The sequence below is a fragment of the Marmota flaviventris genome, chromosome 1 (genome assembly GCF_047511675.1).
Source record: "Marmota flaviventris isolate mMarFla1 chromosome 1, mMarFla1.hap1, whole genome shotgun sequence".
In the NCBI taxonomy this organism is placed as follows: Eukaryota; Metazoa; Chordata; class Mammalia; order Rodentia; family Sciuridae; genus Marmota; species Marmota flaviventris.
Genome location: NC_092498.1, coordinates 36338070 through 36363606, shown reverse-complemented (window position 1 = coordinate 36363606; position 25537 = coordinate 36338070). Strand labels below are relative to the sequence as shown.

At 35.2% G+C, this 25537-nt stretch overlaps 1 protein-coding gene across 2 annotated transcripts in view; it reads right to left on the bottom strand.

Moving 5' to 3' along the window:
- The window catches only part of Umad1 (UBAP1-MVB12-associated (UMA) domain containing 1), a 240761-nt gene that overhangs the window by 69425 nt on the left and 145799 nt on the right, over positions 1-25537 (bottom strand). For both annotated transcript variants that reach the window (XM_071612605.1, XM_027952798.2), the window contains exon 3: positions 617-678. In XM_071612605.1, coding sequence (XP_071468706.1) covers positions 617-678 — 62 coding nt within the window. The remainder of the gene's footprint in view (positions 1-616; positions 679-25537) is intronic.

Below are 25537 nucleotides of genomic sequence, written 5' to 3'. Positions count from 1 at the left end.
TAAAGAGTTTCAAAATTCATGGCTCTCCCTTCTGCCTTAATACTTAACATTCCCCTAAGTCTTAAAAATGATTCTTTCAGTGGTTAAATAACGTTAATATATTTCTACATAGTACTCAAAATTATCTCAACTATATTTCCAAGTACCCTCAAGGAGCAAATAGCTTTCTCATGTGAAAAGAACGAATACCCTAGCTTTTTTATAGAATATTGTCAAAGAGTGTACTTCACTGCTAGAAATGGTAAGGTAATACAGTTCTGAATAGGTTATTTTCAAACCTTTCTCTGTAGGTTCATATACTGTCTTTTAATCCAAAATATTAGAGAATAACCACTCAGTTAAAAATAGTTCAGATATTTTAACTTAAAAACTCTATTCCCCTTTTTGTTTTAACAGAAAGTTTCCATTCCTAGCACTGAGATAAGCTTGGCTGTTGGGAACTCCCTCCCTCCCTATACTGATATCTTCTGACTTTCAGCAGATCACCTGTTTCTTGGTATCTAGGCACCTGTTTGTATATCGAGAGCTAAAGTTACTCTTTATCCTCAGAGGAATATGTAATCATAGTGACTTGTTCAGTTTCACCCCAAAAGGGCTCTTACTGTGTTTCACTTACCTCCAAAGGTTGGCTGCCTTCCACTTCTGAAGTTTTACCCCTTGGTTCATTTGTTGTATCTCCTATGAAGTAAAAAGGACAGAAACTTCACCATACTATTAAGGCCAAATTGTCTTCTACTTACTTGAATTTTTTTTCATTATTCTGTTTCACATAATGAAAACAACCACTATTTCCTTTGTTACAAAGTAAATGAGTAATTCTGAAGAACAGTAGTTTTATACAGGTCTCATAAATCATCCATAAACATATATACACACTACCTACACCAGAGATGTATCGTGCTTTACAGGTATATGCTAGAAAAATCAAATGAATTCTAATTTTTAATCAAGTCATAGTTCAAATAAACAAAGAAAGTTTGACTTAAAAAAGGCAAATCATTTTAAAACAGCATTTTTATCATATGAGTAACTGTCCTCCAAATTAATTTTTCATAAGGTTTACTCTTTTTCTATTTTTTTAAAGAGAGAGAGAGAGAGAGAGAGAGAATTTTTTTTTTAAATATTCATTTTCTAGTTTTCGGCGGACACAACATCTTTGTTTGTATGTGGTGCTGAGGATCGAACCCGGGCTGCACGCATGCAAGGCGAGCGCGCTACCGCTTGAGCCACATCCCCAGCCCAACTCTTTTTCTATTTTTATTGTTATTTTTTTTTTAGTTGTAGATGAACACAACACCTTAATTTAATTTATTTATTTATATGTGGTGCTGAGGACTGAACCCAGTGGCCTCCGCACGCTAGGCAAGCACTCTACCACTGAGCCACAACCCTAGCCCATAAGGTTTACTCATTGTGTGCTTTTGTGGATCTGCCTTGGAGTAGATATTGTACTTTTCTATGTAATAATTAACCAAATGCCAGATAATCATTACCACAGGAAAGAACAATGAACAAATGCATAAATTAGTCTTCAGTTAATACTTTAATTTCTAAGGTTGGTACCTGAGTGGGTTATATTACTAAATGAACTAGGTTACTAAGCTGCCTGGAAGGACCCAGAACAGATATAAATATAGTTGGGCAAGTATAAGCATGATTAACTTATTAATTACCTGCTTTAATTTATTAATTATTGCTAATGGTGATGATTAACACATGATAGGTAGACAACAAATTAGCCTACTTTTTGAAGCATAATCAGAAGCTAAATTAGCAAATTGTAAACTGTTCTTCCCCCGCCCCCCCCCCCCCCCAAATTAAGCCATCCTAGGAATGTCCCCAACAGGGACAATTAGCAAATTCATGGATGATGGCATGGCTGACACTACAGGTTAGGAATGTGTTAGCATACAAGGTCACAAGTCTTGATTGAAGATAAAGCATGAAAATCTTTGGGGAGCTTAGCTTTTCCTTATGAAACACGAAAGTTTAGTTTATCAATGACTGTAAACAAGAAGGAGCCTCATGAAAATTTCAAAGGATTAAATAAAACCCTGTTAAATTCTAAAATCATGAAGCAAGAACTAAAATTACTTAAGATATTTTAACTCCCCACAGTGTTTACAATCTAAACATGTCAGTGCACATTCCCAAGAATCAGCTTTGTTCTCAGTTGTATGCAAAGTTATTGTTAGGCAGGGTCCAGCACATAAGAGAAGTTCAATAAGTATTAATTGAATAAATTAGTGAATTTATTTTTATGGTTTCTTGCCTATAAATCTGTGACAAAAGACTTCCTGGTAATGAACAAAAACTGTATTGGAGCAGTAATGTCTTTCTTCTAAAACTTTGTGAAACTTAAAAGGAAAATTTAATAAATACCACTCTGATATATTGCTACTAATTCAATTGCTACTAGAATTCATAATTGTGATATAATTTGTTAAATTTTAAAATCAGTTAAAAATTAAAAACACATTAAAAAGCATTAGGGATTTTTTAATTATGTCTATAGATAATAAAGTTTATTGTTGTTAAATGAAATTTTTAATCAATCTACTCTTGTGACTTAGGATGTCAAACAACTATTTTGATTGATTTTTGAGGAGGTTACTGGGGATTGAACTCAGGGGCACGTGACAACAGTCACATCCTCAGTCCTATTTTGTATTTTATTTAAAGACAAGGTCTCAATGAGTTACTTAGTGCCTGCTTTTGCTGAGGATAGCTTTGAACTCACAATCCTCCTGCCTCAGCCTTCTGAGCCACTGGGATTACAGGCGTGCACTGCTACACCTGGATATTTTGATTGATTTTAAGTGACTTTACATTGACCACTTATTGGCACAACAAGAAAAGACTTATTTTTAGAATTCCCATTTTCTCTGAAAATCAGGGATTCAATAACCAACCTTCAATTGTAAGTGGAAAAATGAATGCACAAGGAGTTTATTTTCCTTAGTTATGCACATGAGACCAATATAACATGAGCAGCCAAGGTAATATAGATCTCTATATAATGAGGTCAAGGTGGAGTTTAATAATGCACATGCAAAAAAAAAAACCCACATATGTGTACATATGTATGAGAAAATATGCATAACCCACTATATGAAAAGTCATTAACTCTAAGAAAGATCATTTATCTTTAAAAATGATTACTACTCCACCCATAGCCACACAAACACTGTAATCAACTGAAACCATTGAGTACAAATCTATTTACTTTGCCATTTTCTGAGGTGTGTATCTACACAAAAGTTTCTCCATTCTCCCTACTGCTTGAAAAACCAGAAAGGTTATCAGCTAGTGTTTTTGACATCACATAACACATCTGCCTGGAAGCAATTGCAGAATCACTATTTACTGAAATGCCATGTCTGGCGATGACTCAGATAGGACAATAACTGATTACAAGGAAAATTGCCATCTGCAACTTTATTTATCTACAAACAAAGACACAAAATGAAGGCTAAAGAAACAACAAAGGAAATAATAGGTTGCAATAAAATATAATTTTTGAAAGTTATTTCTATTATTTTATAATGGTAAAAGTTAATTTACTGTCTATATATTCTATAATCCACATAGAGGCTAGATACTTCAACAATAAACAAAAAGGAGGTGAGAAATGTGAAATAAGATATTATCATCTTCAAATATCAGTTAATTTTCACTTCTATGCTGAATAGATTCAAAAATTTCATTTATAAGTCAGTCATTTAAAAAGAACAAAACCTGTGGCATTTTTTTGCAGTATTTTAATGCTCACAAAGCCTTTTTTTAAAAAAAATATTTTTATTAGTTGTTGATGGATCTTTATTGTATTTATTTATTTATATGTGGTTCTGAGGATCAAACCCAGCACCTCACACGTGCTAGGCAAGTGCTCTACCACTGAGCCACAAACCTCAGCCCCTCACAGCCTTTTTAAAAAACATTAAACTTTATTATTTAGTTGGGTAGGCACAATAATATCTCCCTTGTACTTCCCTAGTTGACAGGTAAGTAAACTCTAATGGGTACTCAGTGATTCACCCATAGTCTCCCAGGTAGAAGGCAGTCCCATTGCAGGCAGAATCCATTTCCTAACATCCCCAGGGTCTCAGGTCTGGTGAAAGGTGGTTAAGGGCTGAGGTGGGAGGAACCAAGTCTCTGAGTTAGGTAGCTGGGTGGGAAGAGCCCAGAGCATAAACGGAAACTCTGAAAGCTCTGTGCTGTTCAAACCTAAGCCCCGACTCTCTATCCCCACTTCTATCCAATTCTTTTTTGCTTTCCGAGGCCCACAGATTTTCTATTTTCTTCTCTTTCTGGAACAGATGCCAAATACTTCTGACTAGAGCAAGCTTCTGTCCTTCATTCTAGTCTTGTAAAGCAAACACAGTCTCCTGGATATTCTTCTAGAAGGTTGTGAGGCTAGAAACATTTATAAGGGACAAAAATTCCTCTTGTACCATAACCATGTAATTTTCTTTGTTTAAAATGTAGCTTTTATTTAGAATAAATGATAACACACACACACACACACACACACACACACACACACACACCTCTAAAGCTCTTTCAGAAATTAAAAAAAAAAAAAAAGTGAAATTCACCTATAGCTTAGATTAGAGGTTAGCTGATTTTTTTTTTTTTTTTTTTTTTTCTGTAAAAGGCCAGACAGTAAACATTTTAATCTTTTCAGGCCATATGGTCTCTGTCACAAATTCACAATTCTACCATTGCAGCCAAAAGCAGCCATGGACAATATCTAACCTAATGAGTGTGGCTGTGTTCCAATACAATTTTTATTTACAAAAACAGGTGGCAGGCTACAGTTCTCTAGTCTCTGATTCAGAGGAATATATGTGTTCCACCTTTGCTGGGACAAAAAATTGAATAAAGTTTGAACTATACAAGGGCATAGGAAAGAGACAGCCATTAGAGTACCATCATGATCTCATTCTCCTGGGTGAAGATGGGAGGAGATGGTAGAAAGTGATCATTAGATACAAGGGAAAGTGGAAAGGGGAGAAGTTCTTAGGCATGGGAAGGGAACACTAATGCCTCCTTGAACCATTCAGAGGAGGCTTGTCCAGAGGCTTAGTGGTAGGTGGGAAAGTGAACAGATACTTGGTTCCCACTCTTTCTGCTCCATTAGCATTCACTCCAGGCCTCTCTCCACTCTTCTTTCTGTGGTGTGGTAAGTTTGGGATGACCTGGCTGGCTGCCCATGGTTCTGCCCCTTCTTCCCTTCTCTCCAAAACAGCACATTCTTCTGAACCTCTGAATGGACAGACCTTGGCTTGGGGAAGCCTGCCCCATGTATCCTGTAACTGAATGTAACTCAAGCTAATTCTGAGATTCAGATTAAGAAACCCTTTTGCTCCCTGATATAAGCCTCGTTCTTCAACACCACTTTTCCAGGCAATACAGATGAGAATTTGATCTCCATCCATTTCTTTTTCCCTCTCAAGCAGAGGGCTGTAATTACTAGCATGCCCTTTGTAGGCCCAAGAGGACTGGAAGGGACTGGTGTGGACTTGATTGGAGCCCACTGCATATAAAAAGTTGTGAATACAAAAAGCTGTTCATTTCTTTTTCTTTTTTTAAGTTAGAGTTTTAATCTAGAATTCCATATCTGAGAATGCAACCTAAAAAACACTGATTCCAAGAGGTTCACATGGAAAAAATTTTTTTCTCTTGTCAGAAGTATGAGAAAAACCTGTAGGGTATAAATTCTATAGTTGCTTTCCAATGTACTTTACCATCTGAGAAATTCTGTAGTAAACAAATTTTAAAGTTTTTTCACAATGTATTTGACTATGGAGCATTTTATTTAACTGACATCTATTAAAAATGTTTCAGAGACTCATTAACACTCTATAGGAAATGCTTATATAACACTTCTGAAGCTAAAATTGATTACAAAACATATTATTTCTACCTAAGTCTTCAGAAGACCCTCAATATTATCAAATTCATTTGCTTCTGAACACTCATTTTACACAAAGCTAACCCATACTACATCCCTTTTGATGATTTTTTTTTTCCTGACTCCATATAAATTCACTCAATTGTATTTGGGTCTGACTAGCAGTTTGGCAGTTTGCTGCTGCATTCTACTACATAATTCTAATTCCAGAGTAGTTGATATTCTACAGAGTAGAAAAGGACAGCTAGGTACCTTGAAGACACAGGAGAAAGCCCCAGCACTTAAAAATATCTCCCCCACCAATTCTACCAATTAGAGATTCATTAGAGTTAATGAGCTCCTCTTTTAAAATGCAAATACCCTCTGGGAGTATTTGCCTATTAGTCATTCACCAAGTGAAGTAGTGGAAAGAACAGTGGAAAGGCCACACCATTAACTCCTTTTCAATCTTCCATACTCATTATACACAAGGCAGCTCGGCACTATACAAAGAAAATGGCTTTGAAATCTGTCAGAACTCAACCCAAATCCTTTACCAAATTTATGACCTTGTGCAAGTTACTTAATTTCTCAGAGTCTTAATTTCCTCGTCTGAAAAATGGGAATAATGATACAATAAAAGACTGCCATAAAGATTGAGAAACCAAATTAAATATTAATTGCAGAGAAGCAGGGAGGAAGTTGGGGTAAAATAAATGTTTGTCTTAAATGTTGGTGTGAACTGCTGTTCTGCCTTTCTCATGTAGCAGGTGCCATATCTTCAGCATTGGAGAACCTATGGATGGAATATTTGTGTCCCCTCAAAGTTCCTATGCTGAAACCTAATCCTCAATGTGACAGTATTAGCAAAGTGACCGGGTCATAAGAGTGGAACCCTTATAAATGGAAATTAATGCCTTTATGAGGAGCTGAAGACCAGAGTTCTCCCCTCACACCATGTGAGGGCATAGCTAGAACCAGAATGGAGGCTCTCACCAAATTCTAAATTTGCCAGCATTTTGATCTTGGACTTCTCAACCTCTAGAACTATGAGAGGTAAATGTCTGTTGTTTACAAGATACTCAGTTTGTGGCATGTTGTTACAGCAGGCAGAATGGACTAAGACATAGAGGTTGACAGGACGGGCCTTTACATGCTCTGGCAGTGTTTTGAGGTAGGCTTTATTGTATTAATTGAACAAGGCTGCTGAAGATGCCAAATTATTCCATAATATCATGCTGCTTCCATTACTTATCAAAACTTAAGTTGTCCAAATCAGTTTAATATACATTTAAAACTCCTATAGTTCTTCTTAGTTTTCCCTTCCATTTTTCTAATTCTGTTAATTTAATTCCTTTCTGTTTTCCACTATAATGAAGAAAAGAGGAATAGAGAGAAAGCAAAAGTACTAATTGATTAAAAATATGACCTGCCCAGGAGCCTGGTCAGGATTCTGTTGACACCTGTTACCTAAAGGAAAACGAGGAACAGAAGTGCACATATGTAATCCCAACAATTTAGGAGGCTGAAGCAGGAGGATTGTAAACTCAAGGCCAATCACATGTCCAAGGCCAATCATAGGTTCAAGGCCAGCCTGGGCAAGTTAGTGAGAGCTGTCTCAAAGTTAAAAGGGTTAGGAATGTAGCTCCCCTAGTTCAATCCTCATTACAAAAAAAGAAATTATATCATTTGCAAGAAAATGGATGAAACTTGAGGGCATTATGATAAGTCAAAAAAGTCAAACTCAGAAAGTCAAGGTAGTATGTTTTCTCATATGTGGAAGCTAGAGAGAATAAAGTAAAAGAAAGGTTTGTGTGTGTGTGGTGTGGGGGAATCTCTTGAAAATCGAAGTGAGATTAATAGAGTAGAGTAAAGGGACCTGGGGGAGGTAGGATGGGAGGGAAAGGAGAAATACTGGGGAATTAAATTGACCAAATTATATTGTTATATCATGCACATGTATAACTATGTAACAATGACTCCCACTATTATGTGTAATTATAACCCACCAATTAAACATGGAAAAAAATTTTTAAAAGATGTCACATTTGTCATTTACTTATATAATACGAACACATGAAAGTCCTTAGGATTATAATATGCTATGTCATATTTAAAATGCTCATACAAAAAAGGAAAGGAAAAAAAGTGAAAGTCATATGCTAGCCTAGATGGACTGGCCACAAAAACAAGCAAGCAAGGGAGGGGCTGCAAGTAGCAAGGAATCCTGGGCTTTTATATGCATAAATAAAGGTAAAACCTGAGATGTCTAATTGCCAGTGGCAGGGCAGTGCATTTCACCTTTCAGTGTGCATAAGAATCACTTGTGGTGCAAATTCCTTAGTCTTAGAAGAGATTTCTGACTTGAGAAGTCTAGTAAAGGGCCTACAAGTCTAAATTTTTAACAAGCATTCCAAGAGATTCCAATGCAGATAGTTCATGGACAATACTTTAAGAAACATCGAAACAGACAAATATAGCCTTAAATAGCTAACAGATTATCATCTGCCTGACTTTTAAAGGTATCTTTCCTTCCCTACCTCCATTGTTCTGTCTCACATTGTTCAAATATTTAAGAGTACCTATCTCCCTACTAAGATTGGGACTTAATAATCCAAGTTTTCCCACAAGAAATTGAAGCAGAGTATCAAAGATGTATTTGTACATCCATATTAATAGTAGCACTATTCACAGTAGTCAAATGGTGGAAGAAATCCCGACATTCATTAACAGATTGATAAAGAAGATATGGCATATACATACAACAGTGTATTATTCAGCCTTAAAAAAGGGAAATTCTAAACATGCTACAATGTGGGTGAACCCTGAAGACACTGCTGTCACGAAAAGATATCTAGTGTGTGATTCCATTTATATGATCTACCTAGAATGATCAAATTTATAGGGACAAAGAATAGAATCCTGGTTGCCAGGGGATGAGGGAGTGAGGGGAATCAGAAGTTGTTGTTTAACAGGCAGTTTCAGTTTTGCAAGATAAAAAAGTCTTAGAGATCTGTTTTATAACAACGTGAATGTACTTAACACTTCTAGAGTATAAACTTAAAATGGTTTAATCTTAAGTAGGATGTGTCATTATAATAATTTTTTTTAAAAAAATGAAATGTGTTAATCATCTATTTTAAAAAAATAAAATGGTGAAAGTTCAGTCAACTACTGGTCAACATTTATATTTTTTCAATTTAGTTTCATTTTAATAATTGCTTACATACAAATGCTATAATTAGTTTTTATTCCATACTTAAAGAGAAAAGGAAGAGTCAAATGAAGCAAGTATGTTTTATTTCTCTGCTACAAAATTGGTTCTGACTCAATAAAGGCCAAATAGTTGGATCAGCTACTCAGCTAGTACACATACTAATAAAAAATAATAACCCATATCAGAAAAGCACACAGATCATTTTGTACTAGTACAATGATGGTTCTCTTGATGTATAGTTGCAGGATTATTTATATTCATACTATTGGTAATAACACATTGTTAGTAATGCTGAATATCAATGTGTTATCTTTTCAAAAAACTTTCAACTTAGATATATAGGAGTCACTTAAATTAAGAAATTTAAAGTAGAAAAGTGTTGGACACATATATGAAGCACAGTTATAGATTATACAAACTCCAAGGCTAATATGCATATTCTACAATGATCTAAAGCAAAATACTGAAACTTCCTCTGAAGAAGAGGCATTTTTCAATCCTAAGTCTTAATGTCACTAGGATAGACAACAAAATTCAAATGTTTGTGGGCAGGGCTTCAATAGCAACGAATATTCTAAGGCATCTACCTTTGCCTTGGGATTCCTTCCTATAAAAATCCCAGAAAATCCAAGGAGGTGAGGGAAGGAAAACAGGAGAATAACAGTGTAGGGGGCAAGAGACAAATTAGTCTTTGAAAGCCTGCTACTGGTGGGTCCCAATCTAACAACTTTGACTTAGAAGCTCCAAAATAGGTTGACACCACAAAATCAGGATTATGGAAAGGTGTAAAAGTACAAAAAGTTCATTAAGAAGTAAGAGGCACCCCAGTGAGACTGAGCACATAAGATGGCTAAGTAGCATGAGAGGCCTGGGGATGGAGCTCCATCATGCAGAAGGCTCTGGGTTCCATCTCCAGCACTAAAAAAACCACACAAACCAATAACATTCAAGTAGTATGAAATTGCTTGATTCTGAGCAAAAAGTAATGCAGAAAGAGCAAGGACCATTCTTTGCCTAAAATGTTCCTCGACCCAGATCATGACCAGCTGATGTGCACTCAATCCTCATCCCGAGCCTCAATACCACCATCAAGACTCCCTCAAAAGAACTCATGTTCTTGTTCTCTTCTCTAAAGCACTTCATACATTTGCAATAATCATTTAATTACATGCAAGTGCCATTACTATACTAATAATTGTTTAATTACTAGCAAGTGTAATTACTATACTTTCTGAATACCTGTTGTTCCTACTAGACTATCAGTTCTGTGAGGACAATGACACAATTATTTAATTCCCTACAACACTTACAGCATCTGGTACACTGGCTGGCACCCACTAGGCACACAGTAGGCCCTTACTAAATGGCATTAAAGCAAATGCTGGCAAGGTCCAGAGAAGTGACACTCAGGGAATTAAAAGTTTCTGATGAAACTATGGGTTTGATGCATGAAGCTGAAGAGGATACACTATGACTGATAAAAGGAAATAAGTTTATTAACAGCACTTAAAACTGAGTGAAAAACAGAGGCTGAACAAAAGGCTTAAGGAGAATCAATAATCACAGCTCTAACATAAAGTCTGGACAAGATATCTGCAATAAAGAAGGACAGGGTTAGCCCAACTGTATGCTACATGGAAACACTTCCTATTCCTTTGTAAAGGGAGAAAAAGAAAAGCAAAGACTTTGAAATTTCATTAGAAAAACTGATAGGATTCTAAGTATTTGAGAGAGATGGTACAGAGAAAATATTTTACTGGGTTCTATTTTGTTTCAGTGCACTTGAGATTAAATACATGAAACACAAGAGGTGTCTGAGACTCCTAAGTATTTTTATCTTATTATATTCAGTATTATATTAAGTTTTCTGTCTTTGACGAGTTTTGGACCACATATTTATGACAATGGGATCCTAATTGGATCAATGCCACAGTCTGGCTGGGCACGATTCAGGAGCCACTTGTCAAAAGAAACGAACTTTATTTTTAGAACCACATACGCCAAACAAAAAAGCTCCTCAGGAAAACCTTCAGAGCCCAACTGCCACAACCGCCTTCCCACAAGCCTCTCTCTCAACCACCAGCCTCTCCACCTCCCTCCATCCTCCTACTCTTGAGGCCAATTGGCTGGGTCGCGTGGGCAGAGCCAAAAAAGTCCCCCAATGAGCAGCTCCGTGGTCTGAAAGGGCAGGGAAACAGCCCAATGAGCATCACCGCAGAGGAGCCAATCAGCTAGATGTTGCTGGGGCCGCTGTGAGCCAATCATCAGCCAGCAGCTGGAAGTTTGCTGGCAGCTGGAAGTTTGCTGGGGCCCCTTCGGCTGTGGCTCTCAACAGATCAAACTACACTTATTCCATGTATGTATGTCACATACATCTAGAAAGAATAAATTTAAAAAACAAAACTAATGCTTGATGATTTGATCATTCCTCAGATTCAAACACTGATAAGGATTTTTATCTTCTTATAAACCATTATTAGATTTTATTAGTATTTTAGGAAGTCTTCTCAATCCATTGAATAAATAATATTGGCTCAAAAAACCCATATTTAGAAACATATACATTAGAAATATATGCCAACAAATTTGTGATAATTAAAAAATTCCCCTAAAAATAATTGTACTGTTCCAGAAAAACTGCAGGAATTGCTGGGAAAGGGAGGGGACATGGGGTAATTAATGATGGTGAATGTGATGATCATTATTATCCAAAGTACAGGTATGAAGACATGAATTGGTGTGAATATACTATGTATACAACCAGAGATATGAAAAATTGTGCTCTATATATGTAATAAGAATTGTAATGCATTCTGTTGTCATATATAAAGAAAATAAATAAAATACAGGAAGCAGGAAAAAAAGGAATTGCTAATTTTAAGACCAGTTAAGCTGTGAAAATACGTATCAGTCTAAAGTTATGAAAATTGTACATGGCTTCTATCTTAAAATTATACTTCTAATTTATGACTACCAAATTTCTCAGTATTATGTGGTTTCCTAAATCAGATTCTCTTGAAATTAGAATTAAATTCCTATTATGTCCTTATATCATCATGTTTCAGTGATTTCAAATAAATTTAGCAATTTTCTAGGGCTCTAGTGTAATAAAATTCAAATCCAATTGTATATATGCCTAATTGGAAAACCTATTTTAAAAATTTCAGTCTCTAATAACTTTTTTTTTAAAAAATATGGAAGACGAGGATGGAAAAGAAACACATTAACCATCCATCCAGCACTGTTATACAAAGTTGTCCAAGAGTAACTGCTTCAGACAATTCAACTTGTCTTAAATTCTTTGTCTTCTCCCATTCATGTGGAAAAACTTAAAAGGAAGCAAGCCTCCTCCCCTTGGCTGTCAGGCTCTGTCTTCATGCTGTGACAAAGTTCACCAATCCTAGTGAGAGTAAAGCACCTGAGAACCAAAGCAGAGTAGCCATGGGGATAGTTTCCAGTCTCAGAGAGGAGCAAAAAGTATTCATCCCAACACGGCTTCCACACAGGAGAAATAGCGAATGTTCAACTCTGTGATGGCACCAACTGCTCCGTGAACCATGCATCTCCTAACCCATCTCATAGCAAAAGAAGGTGGGAAGATGAGGATAAAGAATATGGTTCCTTGTTAAGCTTCTGATTCTAAGATTATAGCAAATGCTAAAATAGCAAAAAGTTTATCAAACTGCGAGACTGCACATGGTGGGAGTGGAATGAAGAGCTGGAAAATGCAGGGCTAGGCCCTGAGTTCTCAAAACAGTAAATGGACCTGTATTAAATATCAATGGAAAACAAAAAAAAAAAAATCCCCCAAATTAAATTATTTGGGGCTTATCTATTATTGCTAATTATCCAAAGACCTGTTTTGATATAGATTGATGAGCTAGGGTTTTTATTTCCCAATGTACATACATAGAACATTAAAAAAAAAAAAAAAAAAAGTGGCCAGTCTATTTGTCTATGTATCTATGTCTATCATCCTTCTGCCCTCTCTTCCTGAATAATTCAGTTCCAACAGGTTTAGGCAGTGTGCAGATGTTGGAGTTCAAGTGGGGAGAGGAGGACACAGACATTGACCTCCATGCCTGGTAAAGAGGGGCCTAGATCATCTTATTGTGACAGAAAGTGCTCAAAGAATGAGCAGGACAGTTTGAAATGGCTCTCACCAACCAAAACTGTGAGATTTTACACCTAAAAATAAATAATATTTTGACATTATACAAACATAATCCATTACAAATAGAAATTGATACACTTGGATTGATATATATGAAAAGAGGATAAATTTTTTCTGTGCAGTGGAATGCCAACGGATAAATGGAGGGAGAAGGACTGAAGAAATTATAAAATCACTGCTTGGCAACTATCATAATAATTAATTCAATCAAGAACCATACAGAGATGCTAAAACTAATGGGTAAGAAGTTGATGAAGAAAACGGAATTATATAGTCTTTAAGTACTTCCCTCTAAAAACTGAGTATAATGTGAAAATGAGTAAACTTCCCAGTGGAAAAAATCTGGTAGACATGACCTTGATTAAGAGGTCATGGTCAACATCTCTAGTAATGTAGCAAACAGAATTTATGCACCACCTGACAGGATGCAATAAGAATACATCACTTCCATGATATTCCTAACAAAAATACCTCAATGATAATCTGAATCTAATTATAGGAACATGTCAGAAACCCCAAAATTGAGTATTGCTATAAAATAATTGGCTTGCAACCTTAAAAATATCTATAGATATTGAAGACCAAGGAACATTGAGGAATTGTTCAAAATGGAAGGATATTAAAGAGACCTGAAGGTCTTCCTCTTCTCCTTAATGGCACAGTATTAAGATTTTTTTTTTTTTTTTTTAAGGACACTCCCATATGGGAACTCTCACCCATAAGCTCTGTCTAAACATCTGGGTGGAGGAAACTAGAGACAGACTGGGCCAAGCAGCCATGGCATTGAAGCAGCTCACAGGAGAAGACTGTGTTTTCAGAAGCAGATGCACTGACAGATCCTTTGGCATCAGAATAAATAAAAAGACTGCCTCCCATTCTACAGTCTGTGGGGCTGAGGCAGAGGAAATTCTGGAAAAAGTTCTAAAAATATAGGAGTATAAATTAAGAAAAAAATAACTTCTCAGGTAGTGGAAAATTTGGTTTTAGAATCCAGGAATACACTGATCTGGGGATAAAATATGGCCTAAAAACTTTTGGTACCTATGGCCTGGACTTCTATATGGTGTTTAGTTTAGTTTAGATCCAGTTTTCCGCACTACAGACAAGAAGCACAGAACAGACTGCACTGAGGCCAGAGAATCAGCAAAGGCCATGTGCTGGTCCCAGAAGAAATATTATGGGATCATCCTTCCTGGCAAATGAATTCCTCTTTCTACCAAAAAGGCCGAGAGAGAGAGAGAGAGAGAGAGAGAGAGAGAGAGAGAGAGAGAGAGAGAGAGAGAGAGAGAGGCATGATAATTAAATGCAACATGTGATTCTGAACTGGATCCTTTTGCTTGAAGTATATAGTTGGAACAAAACCTACATGGGGCTTTTAAAATTAATTTCCTAATTTTGATGGTTGATAAAGATGTCCTTGCATTTAGGAACTACATTCTGAAGTATTTGTAAACAATGACAGATCACATTATCATTTTATTCTCAAATGATTCTGGAAAAAGAAAATAATCTTTGTGCTGGTTTTTACAACATTTTTTCCAAGCTTGAAATAATTTCAAAAATAAGTAAATCAGAAGAATAACAAGGATGGATAGAATATATAGATACACATAAGTTAATAGATATAGAAATATACCTCATAGAATTCTTTAACCTGCCAACTAAAACCAAAAGTTTTTTGGCCTTTACTTTTAGCTTTCCTATGCCACTAGTTCAGGTTACCATCATCTCTTGCCATGATTTCTACAACTGGCTACACAATCAATCTCCCTTGCTCTAGTCTTGATCTCCTTCCTCCAAGCCACTCTTCTCCTCTTTCTTAAACAGAGATAGGGCATTCTCTCCACAAATACATCCACTACCATATCAAGGCCCCATTGTACTGAGGATAAAGGTCAAATTCCTTGGTATGGCTTACCAGCCCTGGATTATTCCCCTGATCCAACTCTATACTCTAGTCATTAAACAATTTTCATATCCTTAAATGCACTGTCTCTCAAATGTGCTATTCTTTCTGCCATGAACACTTTTCGCCATTCTATCTCACCTCCTTCTTACTGAGCACACAATAAATTCTCAAGAGATATTCAATGTAATGAATACTTGTATAAATTCTTAAAAGTCATTACTATATTCCCCAAACCATTGTTTAGAAAGTTTTCATTCTTTATCACTATTTTGTACCATAAGCAGATTCAATTCTTATATAAAATCCCATTACTATTTAATTATATAATATATTTCTGTTTAATTACTACAACCTGAAAGATGATCTCAGACTCTTCATACACTCATAAATGACTGCACAGGAAATGGGTAGGCTCAGTTCCCCAAGGTTGCTTCACATGGAACAAAATCTCCAACACAATTTGGATAATTAGTATAACTTCCTAAGAAGGAGGGGCAGAAATTAACTTAAAAATATATGCAGATGATATGAAAATGTACACAACCAGGTTGGTCTTGTTTATTCTCACATACAGAATTTATCTCAAAAAATTTTAAGCAAATATTTTTCCTACTATTTATGGAAACTCTGATAGCTTCTTAAAAGGAGATAAGCTCCTTTATAACAAGCTCTTTATAACAACTTTGTGAAATATGAATAATTTATTTAACAAGTAAAGAAAATAATGAAAGTTTAAAATGTTCCTAGCATTGCAAACTATGTGGTAGAGTCACATTCAAACTAAAATCTGTTTCAAGAAACATATTTTTTCTAATGTAATTATAAAATGAAATTATTTACAATTTTCTTCATGAGTAATATCTACACTTAGAATAGCACACTGTCACAGGTACCTGAATCCATTTATTGTCTTCAATTTTTTTCTTTAGTTCACCTCTTTTTGTGTGAATGTACCGAATTAGAGAAGATATCATATCATTTCTGGATTTGTGTCACTTAACAAGAAGTACTCTGTTGTTTCATAGCTTTGTACAAACTGGACTGAATTACCACATGTGGGTGGACATTTGTTGAAGAAGTTTTGTTATTGTTAGTTTTTAATAATGCCATTGGTGTGTTTATTTGGGGGTCTGGTGTTTTATTTCAATTTTATCTTAAGGTCTTGAAACCAGAATTATACCTCTTTAGTGAAAGCACATTAGCTTACCTCTAAATTCCCAATAGTTCATTTTTAAGCTAAAAGTCTTGGTAGTTAAGGTCTGGAAGCAACCTTTGAGTTTATCTTGGCTCCTTCATCCCCACTTCCAAATCCATTTTATAAGTGAGATCTGGAACAGAGTGTCCTGATTCTTACCTTCCAGCTCCAAAGCTTAACAAACACATGGAAACAAACCCCACAACATCTGTTTTGTTATCTTCTATATTTCAAAAGATAGAATTCTCAAGTTCTCATACTCCAATTCTATTATCACTAGAGATAGAGAATTCTTTTTATTTTGACAAGAGAAAATATATCTCAACAAGTAACAGCCTTGGCTTACAGATCACTCAGAACAAGATTCAACTATCTGTAAATGATCTGACCTAGTTTCATTTTACAAATTGGACAAGAGGGTGCAACCAGACTTCTCTTACAAAGATTAAATGAGAGCCTAGATAGTCTCTTCCTAAAAATCACAGAACTACCATCTCAAATGAGAACAGTTAATCTCTAGATCAGACTTTGCCAATGAGTATGTAGGTTCACACAAGAGACCATACACTAGATGTTCTGCTACTGTTGCTGCTATAGGCACAGGAGGTCAATAATGTGGATGAACTACAATTACAGTATTATTTTCTGATCAGGCTTGGGGTTCAAGTTTCTAGGTAGGTGAAATGACCCTTAATGAAAGAACCTAAATTTAAAATGAACAAATAAATAAATAATAAAACAATAAATTCAAAGTTTAAAAAATTAACTGGAGGAAAAAAAATTTATTATATATGCAATAGTATACATATCCACAACTTAGATATATTTTCTTTTTCTTGAGGAAACATAGATAAAATGTGACATAAACATAAAGGTATTCAGATGAAAAAATGATATACGGAAGTAAAGAATCATTAGAATGATCCAGAAGAAAGGTATATGAGAATACAGGAGAAAAATAATCTGAGACCAAAAGTGAATGAATTTCATTTTTTCCTTTTTACTCTAAAGTTTATTTTTCATTAGATTTTAAAAACTTCTCCCCAAGCTATGTATTCCTGGGAGTGGGAGGAAGAGAACCATAACAGAGAAGAGATAAGGGAAGTTTAAAAAAAATGGAAAAAATAAATTTAGAGTAACAAGTGGTCAATAATGTGTTTTTATAACTACTTTGGCCAATGATACATTATTTTCACTTTTTAAAATTTCTTCATGAATTTTAACTGTGATTTGTGTCATCATTCGAAATATAAAACTAGAGAAAATACTTTGGATTTAAAAAAGATGAATATTTCAATGCACAAAAATAACAGAGTTTTGAAATGATCAAAATACTGTTTTTCTATTTTTAAATATTTTCTAGGTTATTGTTTTCCTATTTCTTTATTTCAGATATCAATTTCTAATTTCTCCCTTTCTGAACTTAGAAATTAGAACATCCCAAAAGCATTATGCAAGATAAGTAACTGTTAACAGAGTTCAGTAAAGAGAATTAATACAAAATTAATACACTGTTAATAGTAAAACTCAGCTTTCTAATAAAACTATAAATAAATAGCAGAAAAAATAAGTATGGTAAAGGGAAGGGAATGGGGGAGGGAGGAAGGAAGGGAAATGGAAAATACTGAGGACTGAATTAGAGCAAATTATATTGCATGCTTTAAAGAGCAAATTATATTTCATGCTTTTATAATTATGTCAAAATAAATCCTAATGTTATGTATAACTAAAAAGAACCAATAAAAATGTGGGGGGAGGATCCAAAACTGGTGTTTCAAATAATGGGGAAGAAATCATACAATTCCCAGTAGCCATGAAATAGAAAATATTCAAAATATAATTTTAAAAAAATACAGGTCCTTAGGCAAATAAAGCTATAAAATTTTAGTAAATGGAGAATAAAAGTACTTAAATAAATAGTGAATCATTCCTAGATAGGATTATACACATGAAAAATTCTTTCCATGCTAATGTATAAAAATGCCAGTAACAGAATTTCTGTAAAATTGCCAGTGCCTTTTTTTGTTCAGAATGTGGCAATGTAATTTAAAGTTTGATTCGAATCACCAGATAATTTTTGAAAAAAGACTAAAGGAAGAAAGCTGTGCCCTATATACTATTAAGTTCTTAAAAATTTAAATTAATTAAAACAATAATGAATTAGAAAGAAGACAGGTTAATGACACAGAAACCTCAGAAATGGATCTCAGGATATAAAAGAATTTGATGCAAGCTGGGCATGGTAGCATGTGCAGGTAATCCCAGCAGCTCAGGAGGCTGAGATAAGAGTATTGTGAGTTCAAAGCCAGCCCCAGCAATTTAGTAAGGCAATAATCAACTTAGTGAGACCCTGTTTCAAAATAAAATAGAAAAAAGGGATGGGGATGTGGTTCTATTGAACATTAAGTCAGTATTGTACTAGTTGGAAAGGAAATGGATATAATCTTTCTAGAAAGCAATTTGGAAATACGTTTCAAGAACTTGTGAAGAGTTACAAACTTTTAACCAGTGAATCCACTTTTAGAATTTATTGTAAAAATTATGAGGAATTTTTAAGTATTTATACAAAGATGTTCATTTCAGCATTATTTCTAACAATGAAAATTTGGCAAATGTAATAGGGGAATATGTATAGTATTTCATATAGTTAGTAAATGGTATATTCATACATTGGAATATTAGATAGCCATTAACATTGTATTTAAAAACCTGGTCATGTATAGTCGTGGGCTGCATTAATGACATTTCTGTCAATAACAATGTGTATATATCAATGGTACTATAAAGGTTATTAAGAAGCTGAAAAAATCCTCTCACCTAGTAATGTTGTACATGTTTTAACATCATAGTGCAATGCATTACTCAAGTGGTAATGGTGTTGCCAATGTAAGCAAACCCATTGTGGTACTATTTAAAAGCATAGCACATAAAATGATGTACAACACAGATATTTGATGACAATCAATGTTACTGATTCATGTATTTCCTATGCTATAATTTTTATCATTAGAGTGTACCCCTTCTACTTATAAAAAAGGTTGCTATAAAATAGTATGCCATGTTATGCCTGCAGCAGTCTCATATATTTTGTGTTTACTATGTCTCTTGATGGTATAATTTTCTGTTATGCTATCAAACACAAAAATACACTCATACTATGATTCCATTTACTTCTGTTTCATATACATAAAACAATCTATGCTGTTAGTGGTCAGGATAGCTTGGAAAATTGAGTGAAGTGACTGAAAGAAGTGGGATGGGAGGAGATTCTAGCATTCTGTAATTTGTTTAATGTATAATACATTGAGTATTTTCAGGTATCAAATACCATCAGTTCATATACATTTGTGGAGGCATCATCACCCAACCAACATATTGAATATATCCTTAATGCCCCAAAGTTTCCTTGTGCTATTTTACAATCTAGTCTTCCTATCCCATACTCTCATCCCCAAGCAACCACTCTGTTCTCTACCACTACAGGTTTGTATTTTCTAGATTTTTATATAAATGGAATTAGGCAGCATGTTCTCTCATTTCTCCTGGGTAAATACATAGGAGTGGAATGTGTGGTCCACATGGTAATTGCATGATTGACGGCCAATTTGCAAAATGTCAGCACCATTTTACCTTCCCACCAGCAATATATGCAAGTCTTAATTCCTCTATATCCTTACCAACATGGGATGGTCAATCTTTGTAACTTCAGCTATTCTAGGAGTGCAATAGTATCTCATTGTGATATTAATTTACATTTTTCCCTAATAACTAATGATGTTGATCATCTGCTCAGGTGCTTATTTGCCATCTATATATCTTTTTTCACTAACTGTCTAGGCAAATCTTTTGTCCACATTTTAAAACAGGGCTGTGGATTTTCTTATTACTGAATTTAAAAAGTTCTTTATATTCTGGGTATTTTAATTGGATATGCACTTTATAAATATTTTCTCCCAATCTACAGCTCCTTTCATATTTTAATCAATGTATTTTGAAGAATAGATTTTTAATTTTGATGCAGCCCAGTTTAACAGTTTTTTACTATTATGGATCATGTCTTTTAATGTCTCATCTAAGAAATCTTTGCCTAATGCAAGTCTACAAAGATTTTTTTCTTACATTTTCATTTATCAGTTTTATAGATTTAGATTTTATATTTAGGAGCATCACTTATTTGAGTTAATTTCTGTATAGTGTGAGCGCCATGGATGAATCCTAGGTAACTTCTAATCTGAGGGACTGTAAGAAGGGGAAAAGCAGCAGTGACAAAGTTGAAAGAGAACAGTCAACAGACTGACCTGCAGAAGCCAAAGAGGAAGCACTTCAATTTGAGGAGAGTTTATGCTGTCAAAGTACACACAGAGACCAATACAAGCAAACAGAGGACAGTCACTAGACTTGACAATGAGGCAATGATGACCTCAAGACACAGAGTTCAATAAAATGGGAGAGAAAGAAGACAGACTAAAATGCATCAAAAGAAAGCATGGACGATGACAAAGGGAAGAGCTCAAACCACTCTTCAGAAAATTTTAGCAATTAAAATGAAAGAAACATATAATAGTACCCACAAAGAACACTTCTTGACCATGGAGAAAGAGCAGACTATAGAGAAGACAAGAACAAGACATGAAATAACTTACTAAGCAAGGTTGGAGAGGAGGTAGCATGAAAATGTGTCACAAACACAGTTTACCTTTTGCAAGGAAGAATCTGAAGTGAGAAGGCAACTGAACTCAAAAGACATTTTGAGGGCTGGGGTTGTGGCTCAGCCATAGAGCGCTTGCCTGGCACGTGCGGGGCCCTGGATTCAATTCTCAGCACCACATACAAATAAAATAACTACAACTAAAATAAATATTTTATTTAAAAAAAAAAAGACATTTTGAGATGTTGGACAGGAAAGAGCAAGGGCCTTGCTCAACTTTCCTGGCAAAGTTAGGAGTGAGTTTACCTACTGCAACTAAAATAAGAAAGGGTCAAGACTGGGGGATGAGAAGGGTGTAAGGATTTGGAATTGTGTTGTGGGAAAGTAGTGGGCTGGAATCAAATAAAGATAAATTATGGGGTTATCACGGAGCTTTAGAGTACTCAAAGAAAAAGAATCTATGTTTGTAAAATTAAAATTTTGCTTTCTCTTTCCTTGACTTCCAAGAGCCACTCCCATCCAAAAAAAAAAAATATATATGATTCAAATAGATCAATGGTTCCATAACCATAATACTTACCCATCTCACAACACCTTCATTCTCATGCTCCCCATCCCCCACCTGTTTTTTTGTTTTTTTTAAAAAGACTCACAACCTGTTTGGTATGTAGAACAGGTTCCACTCTACACAAGAAGAAACAGAGACTGAGAGAACGGCTCTCTTAGAATGTTTGGCTAGCTGAGACTTGAATTCAGATCTTCTGATTCTAATTCTAGTAATTAGAATTTCCAGTAAACTCCCACACTGCATTATTTTCAATGCTTTTCATTGATGTTCCTACCTTAAAACCTGGTCTCAAACAGTTCCTTAATTTTTACTTCACCTTTCCATTCCACCCCACAGGCTGCTTCCTTTGCCTTTCTAATCACTTCTGCCCATGCTTTACACAGGTCTTCAGAGAAGCCATACAATGGCATCTGAACCTGGGGAACTCCTCCAAAAAGGGAAAAGAAATTGGAGCTCAGCAGGGCTCAGTTTGCTAACAGAAAAAGAACTAATTTTCAAGTTGCAGTTATGGTTTGCCATTTAGAAGGAACTCAGGTTTTCCTTCCCCCAGGGGAAGGAAAGACAAAAGAGCAGAAGCCACAGAGCCAGAGAGAAATGGCAGCTGGGAGTCTTCTCAAAAACATTCAGTTTCTAATGCAGAGTCCTCCTCCTATATGCCTCCCAGGCCAAGGGCTTGCAAGACTGGCAACAGCCAGAGCCTTCAAGCAATAACTCCCTACTCACATCATTCCTTTCAACTTTCCAAATTCCCCTAACTTAAGTAAAGCCTAAGAGTCTCCCCTAGAAAATAATCAATCTATGATAAAGCATAGAGAAAACCAGAGACTGGCATCTTTATTTTGTCTACGATAAACATTTTGTTTTTCAGCCTGTTGTGCAATCATTATAAAAACTTACAATGGATGTGTGTCTAGTACAAATCTTGGTTATGAACACTACAATTTTTTTTTTAAATTCATCTCCCTCTGACCTTGAAACAGTTATTTTGCTACTGAGAGCTGTGATGCAAATTAATGCATTTCTATTCTTATTTCAAAGTCTGCTGCATAAAATAAGTGTATGCTTTTCAAAGTCAACTGACAGCCTAATGTTGCACATTAAATTACAGCAAACCAAGACTTCTCCAGCTTGTTTCATTATTATTTGACTAATTCTTTTTAAAATTTAAGAAAAATGTAATTTTTCATTTCTTACAGTTTCTGGTCTCAAAAAATAATACTCTTAACACTTGCTTAGTCTAAAGTGGGTCTAAAAGGCATTACAGTTTATGTAAAAGATCACTAACTTTTTAATGCATTAAATTTAACATAAATATAACTGTACAATTCCTTGTTGTAAATGTTATTTTGAAAGCAGACCTCACAAGCTAAATCATATTAAAACTTTTACTGTTCAGTTTGCACTTGTTACAAAAACAATTATCCTGTAGCAGAGCATCACCTTTCCTAGAGCTAAATGAAACTACAAAATAGCAAAACCTTTGCATACCAAAATTATAGTGATATTTCTGCATTTGAAAAAAAGAGAATAAATTTAAGGTGAAATCCCTTCTTTAACAAAAAAGACTTCTTCTGTTAAATTTAATCCACTTTCACACAGTTTTTCTTAATTACACTACAGCTGTCTGGTAAGGCACAACTGACCACTTCCATCATGAAAACAAACTGTACCCCACCATCTAAAGTTCTCAATTAAAAAGCAAATGTTTTTGTGAGCCCAGAGAAAACCGGTGCAGCTGCTCCATTTCACGAGGCAGGCACCTCTACTCCATTCAGCTGTGAAGAATGGCAATGACTGTAAATTGTTCCTCCTGATCGGTTCCACAATAAAAACAAACCACACTACTTTCAATTTTTCAAAGCCAATTTTTTAAGCCTCCAGTATACTGGAAACAAGAGTTGTGTTCTTCTGATTCATGGCCTTTGATTTCTACATAAACGTCCCTGTATGCATGTAAAAACAGGTCCCTGCAGGATACTCACAGACTGTATATATTAACTTACCAGATGTACCAGAAGATAGAAACGCCATCAGCCTACCTTTTAAAGCAAGATACTATTTAACAGTTTAAACTGCCTGTGACTAAAGGATGACTGCAAAGAACATACCGTATGTGGAGAGGCATTAGGTAGTTCATGAGAAAACTTCATCATGCTCACAAAAAGTGAAACAAATGTGTTTCAGTGGTCTCCATTAAAATCCAGAGTAAGAAATTAAGTTCAAGGGACACATCTGCATTTTGCAACTAAAACACTTGAAATCTGATAACCAGACTGAATGACACAATTTTGTTAAGAAACTGCTAAATATTCCCAACTTACTTACAAAGCTCAAAGGGTAACTGATCTAAACTTGAGATTTTTAAAGTGTATTTTTAGTTAAATACACACCAATTGAAAAACGTTAGATCGTTCTTCCCCTGAATATATGTAAATAAAATCATAAGTGATTTACTTATTACAAACATGAAGCAATGCATTAATATCCAATGCACGTTTAAAAACATACACAAAAATAGTTATTAAGCATGGGATAAAAATAATTTCTACATAGAAATTTTAGGACATTTTTACATACATCCACTGGGACACTTCCTCCCTCCTTCCTGCCTGTGGGGATCCTAAGTGCACCATGGCTACCCTGAATCCTACCTATGTCCCTAGTGGCTTTGGATGAATTTTTGATTGCCGTAAATTTCTAACCCTGATCAAGAAGATTTTTTAATGCATAAACATAAGGGTATAATCAAGTATAGGACTTTTTTCTTTCTGATTTATGACTTAAGTGTTGCAAGGATCATGGAAATAAAAACAAAGAGAAGATCAGATACATAAGCCCATTCTTTAGTCACAAAATTGTTAGCATGAAATTACCAGTGATTCCTCTATCACACAAGACAGCAATCAAAATCACCTAGATCAGCAAACAGATTTCCAGTAGGAAAACAGTAGCCTGTGGCCACTGCACTGACTGCACCCTCACCATGATGGTCACTCAGTCTTTCCATATATCATCTGCTAATATTTCACCTGTGCAAACTGTCTCATTTACAAACCTATCTTTCCCAAAACTCTTACTATGTGATTTCAGGCAAAGAATTTCTCACCAAGTGATGAATCCTGTCAATAATGCAATGTGTTGTTTAGCATGCATAAGGCCCTGGGTTTAATCCCCAGCACAGTCAAGGAGAAAAAAATGCAATGCAAGAGTTACCTTTAGAGTAAATACAATTGTGCAGCTCTTTGCTAGAAAGTGGCAACACAATTATCCTTGTCCTCATGGACTCACAAGATATTAAAACAACAACATCAACTACACACACTATGTGTGTGTGTGTGTGTGTGTGTATATATATATATATATATGAAAACTGATTTGCCTCATTTCTCTGTGGCTATCTTTCCTCATGTTCTTATACACGGTCCTAGTCCTCTACTTCCTATGTTATTCCTCAGTGTTATTCTCTTCTCATTCTATTTCTAGGGGATTTTATTCAAGACTATAACTCAAGATATAACAAGATATCTTTGACTACCAGAGCTATTTCTAAAGAACAAACATTTTTCTTGAACCATATAGACCATATATCCCCTACTTCCACGTCCCTACTCTATCCAATTGAATGTCCCAAAGCAGTTCACCTCAACACTTCCAAAAGTGAGCTTATCTTCTCCATCAAACTTCCTCCTTTTTCTTTATACACTTTCTTATCCATGGGAATCATTGTGGATTTATCCCTCTCCTTCAAGTAGTATATCCATTCAATTTCAAAGTCTGGTCAGTTCTCCTTAAGGTCCTCTTAAACTTGCCCCGTCCTCTCCATCACCACACCTTCAGCCAATGCCGCTTCTAACTAGTCTTTTCCCTTTAATTTCTGCCTTCTTGAACTTCCCTCTCCATATCACAGCCAGAATAATGTTTTTACATATT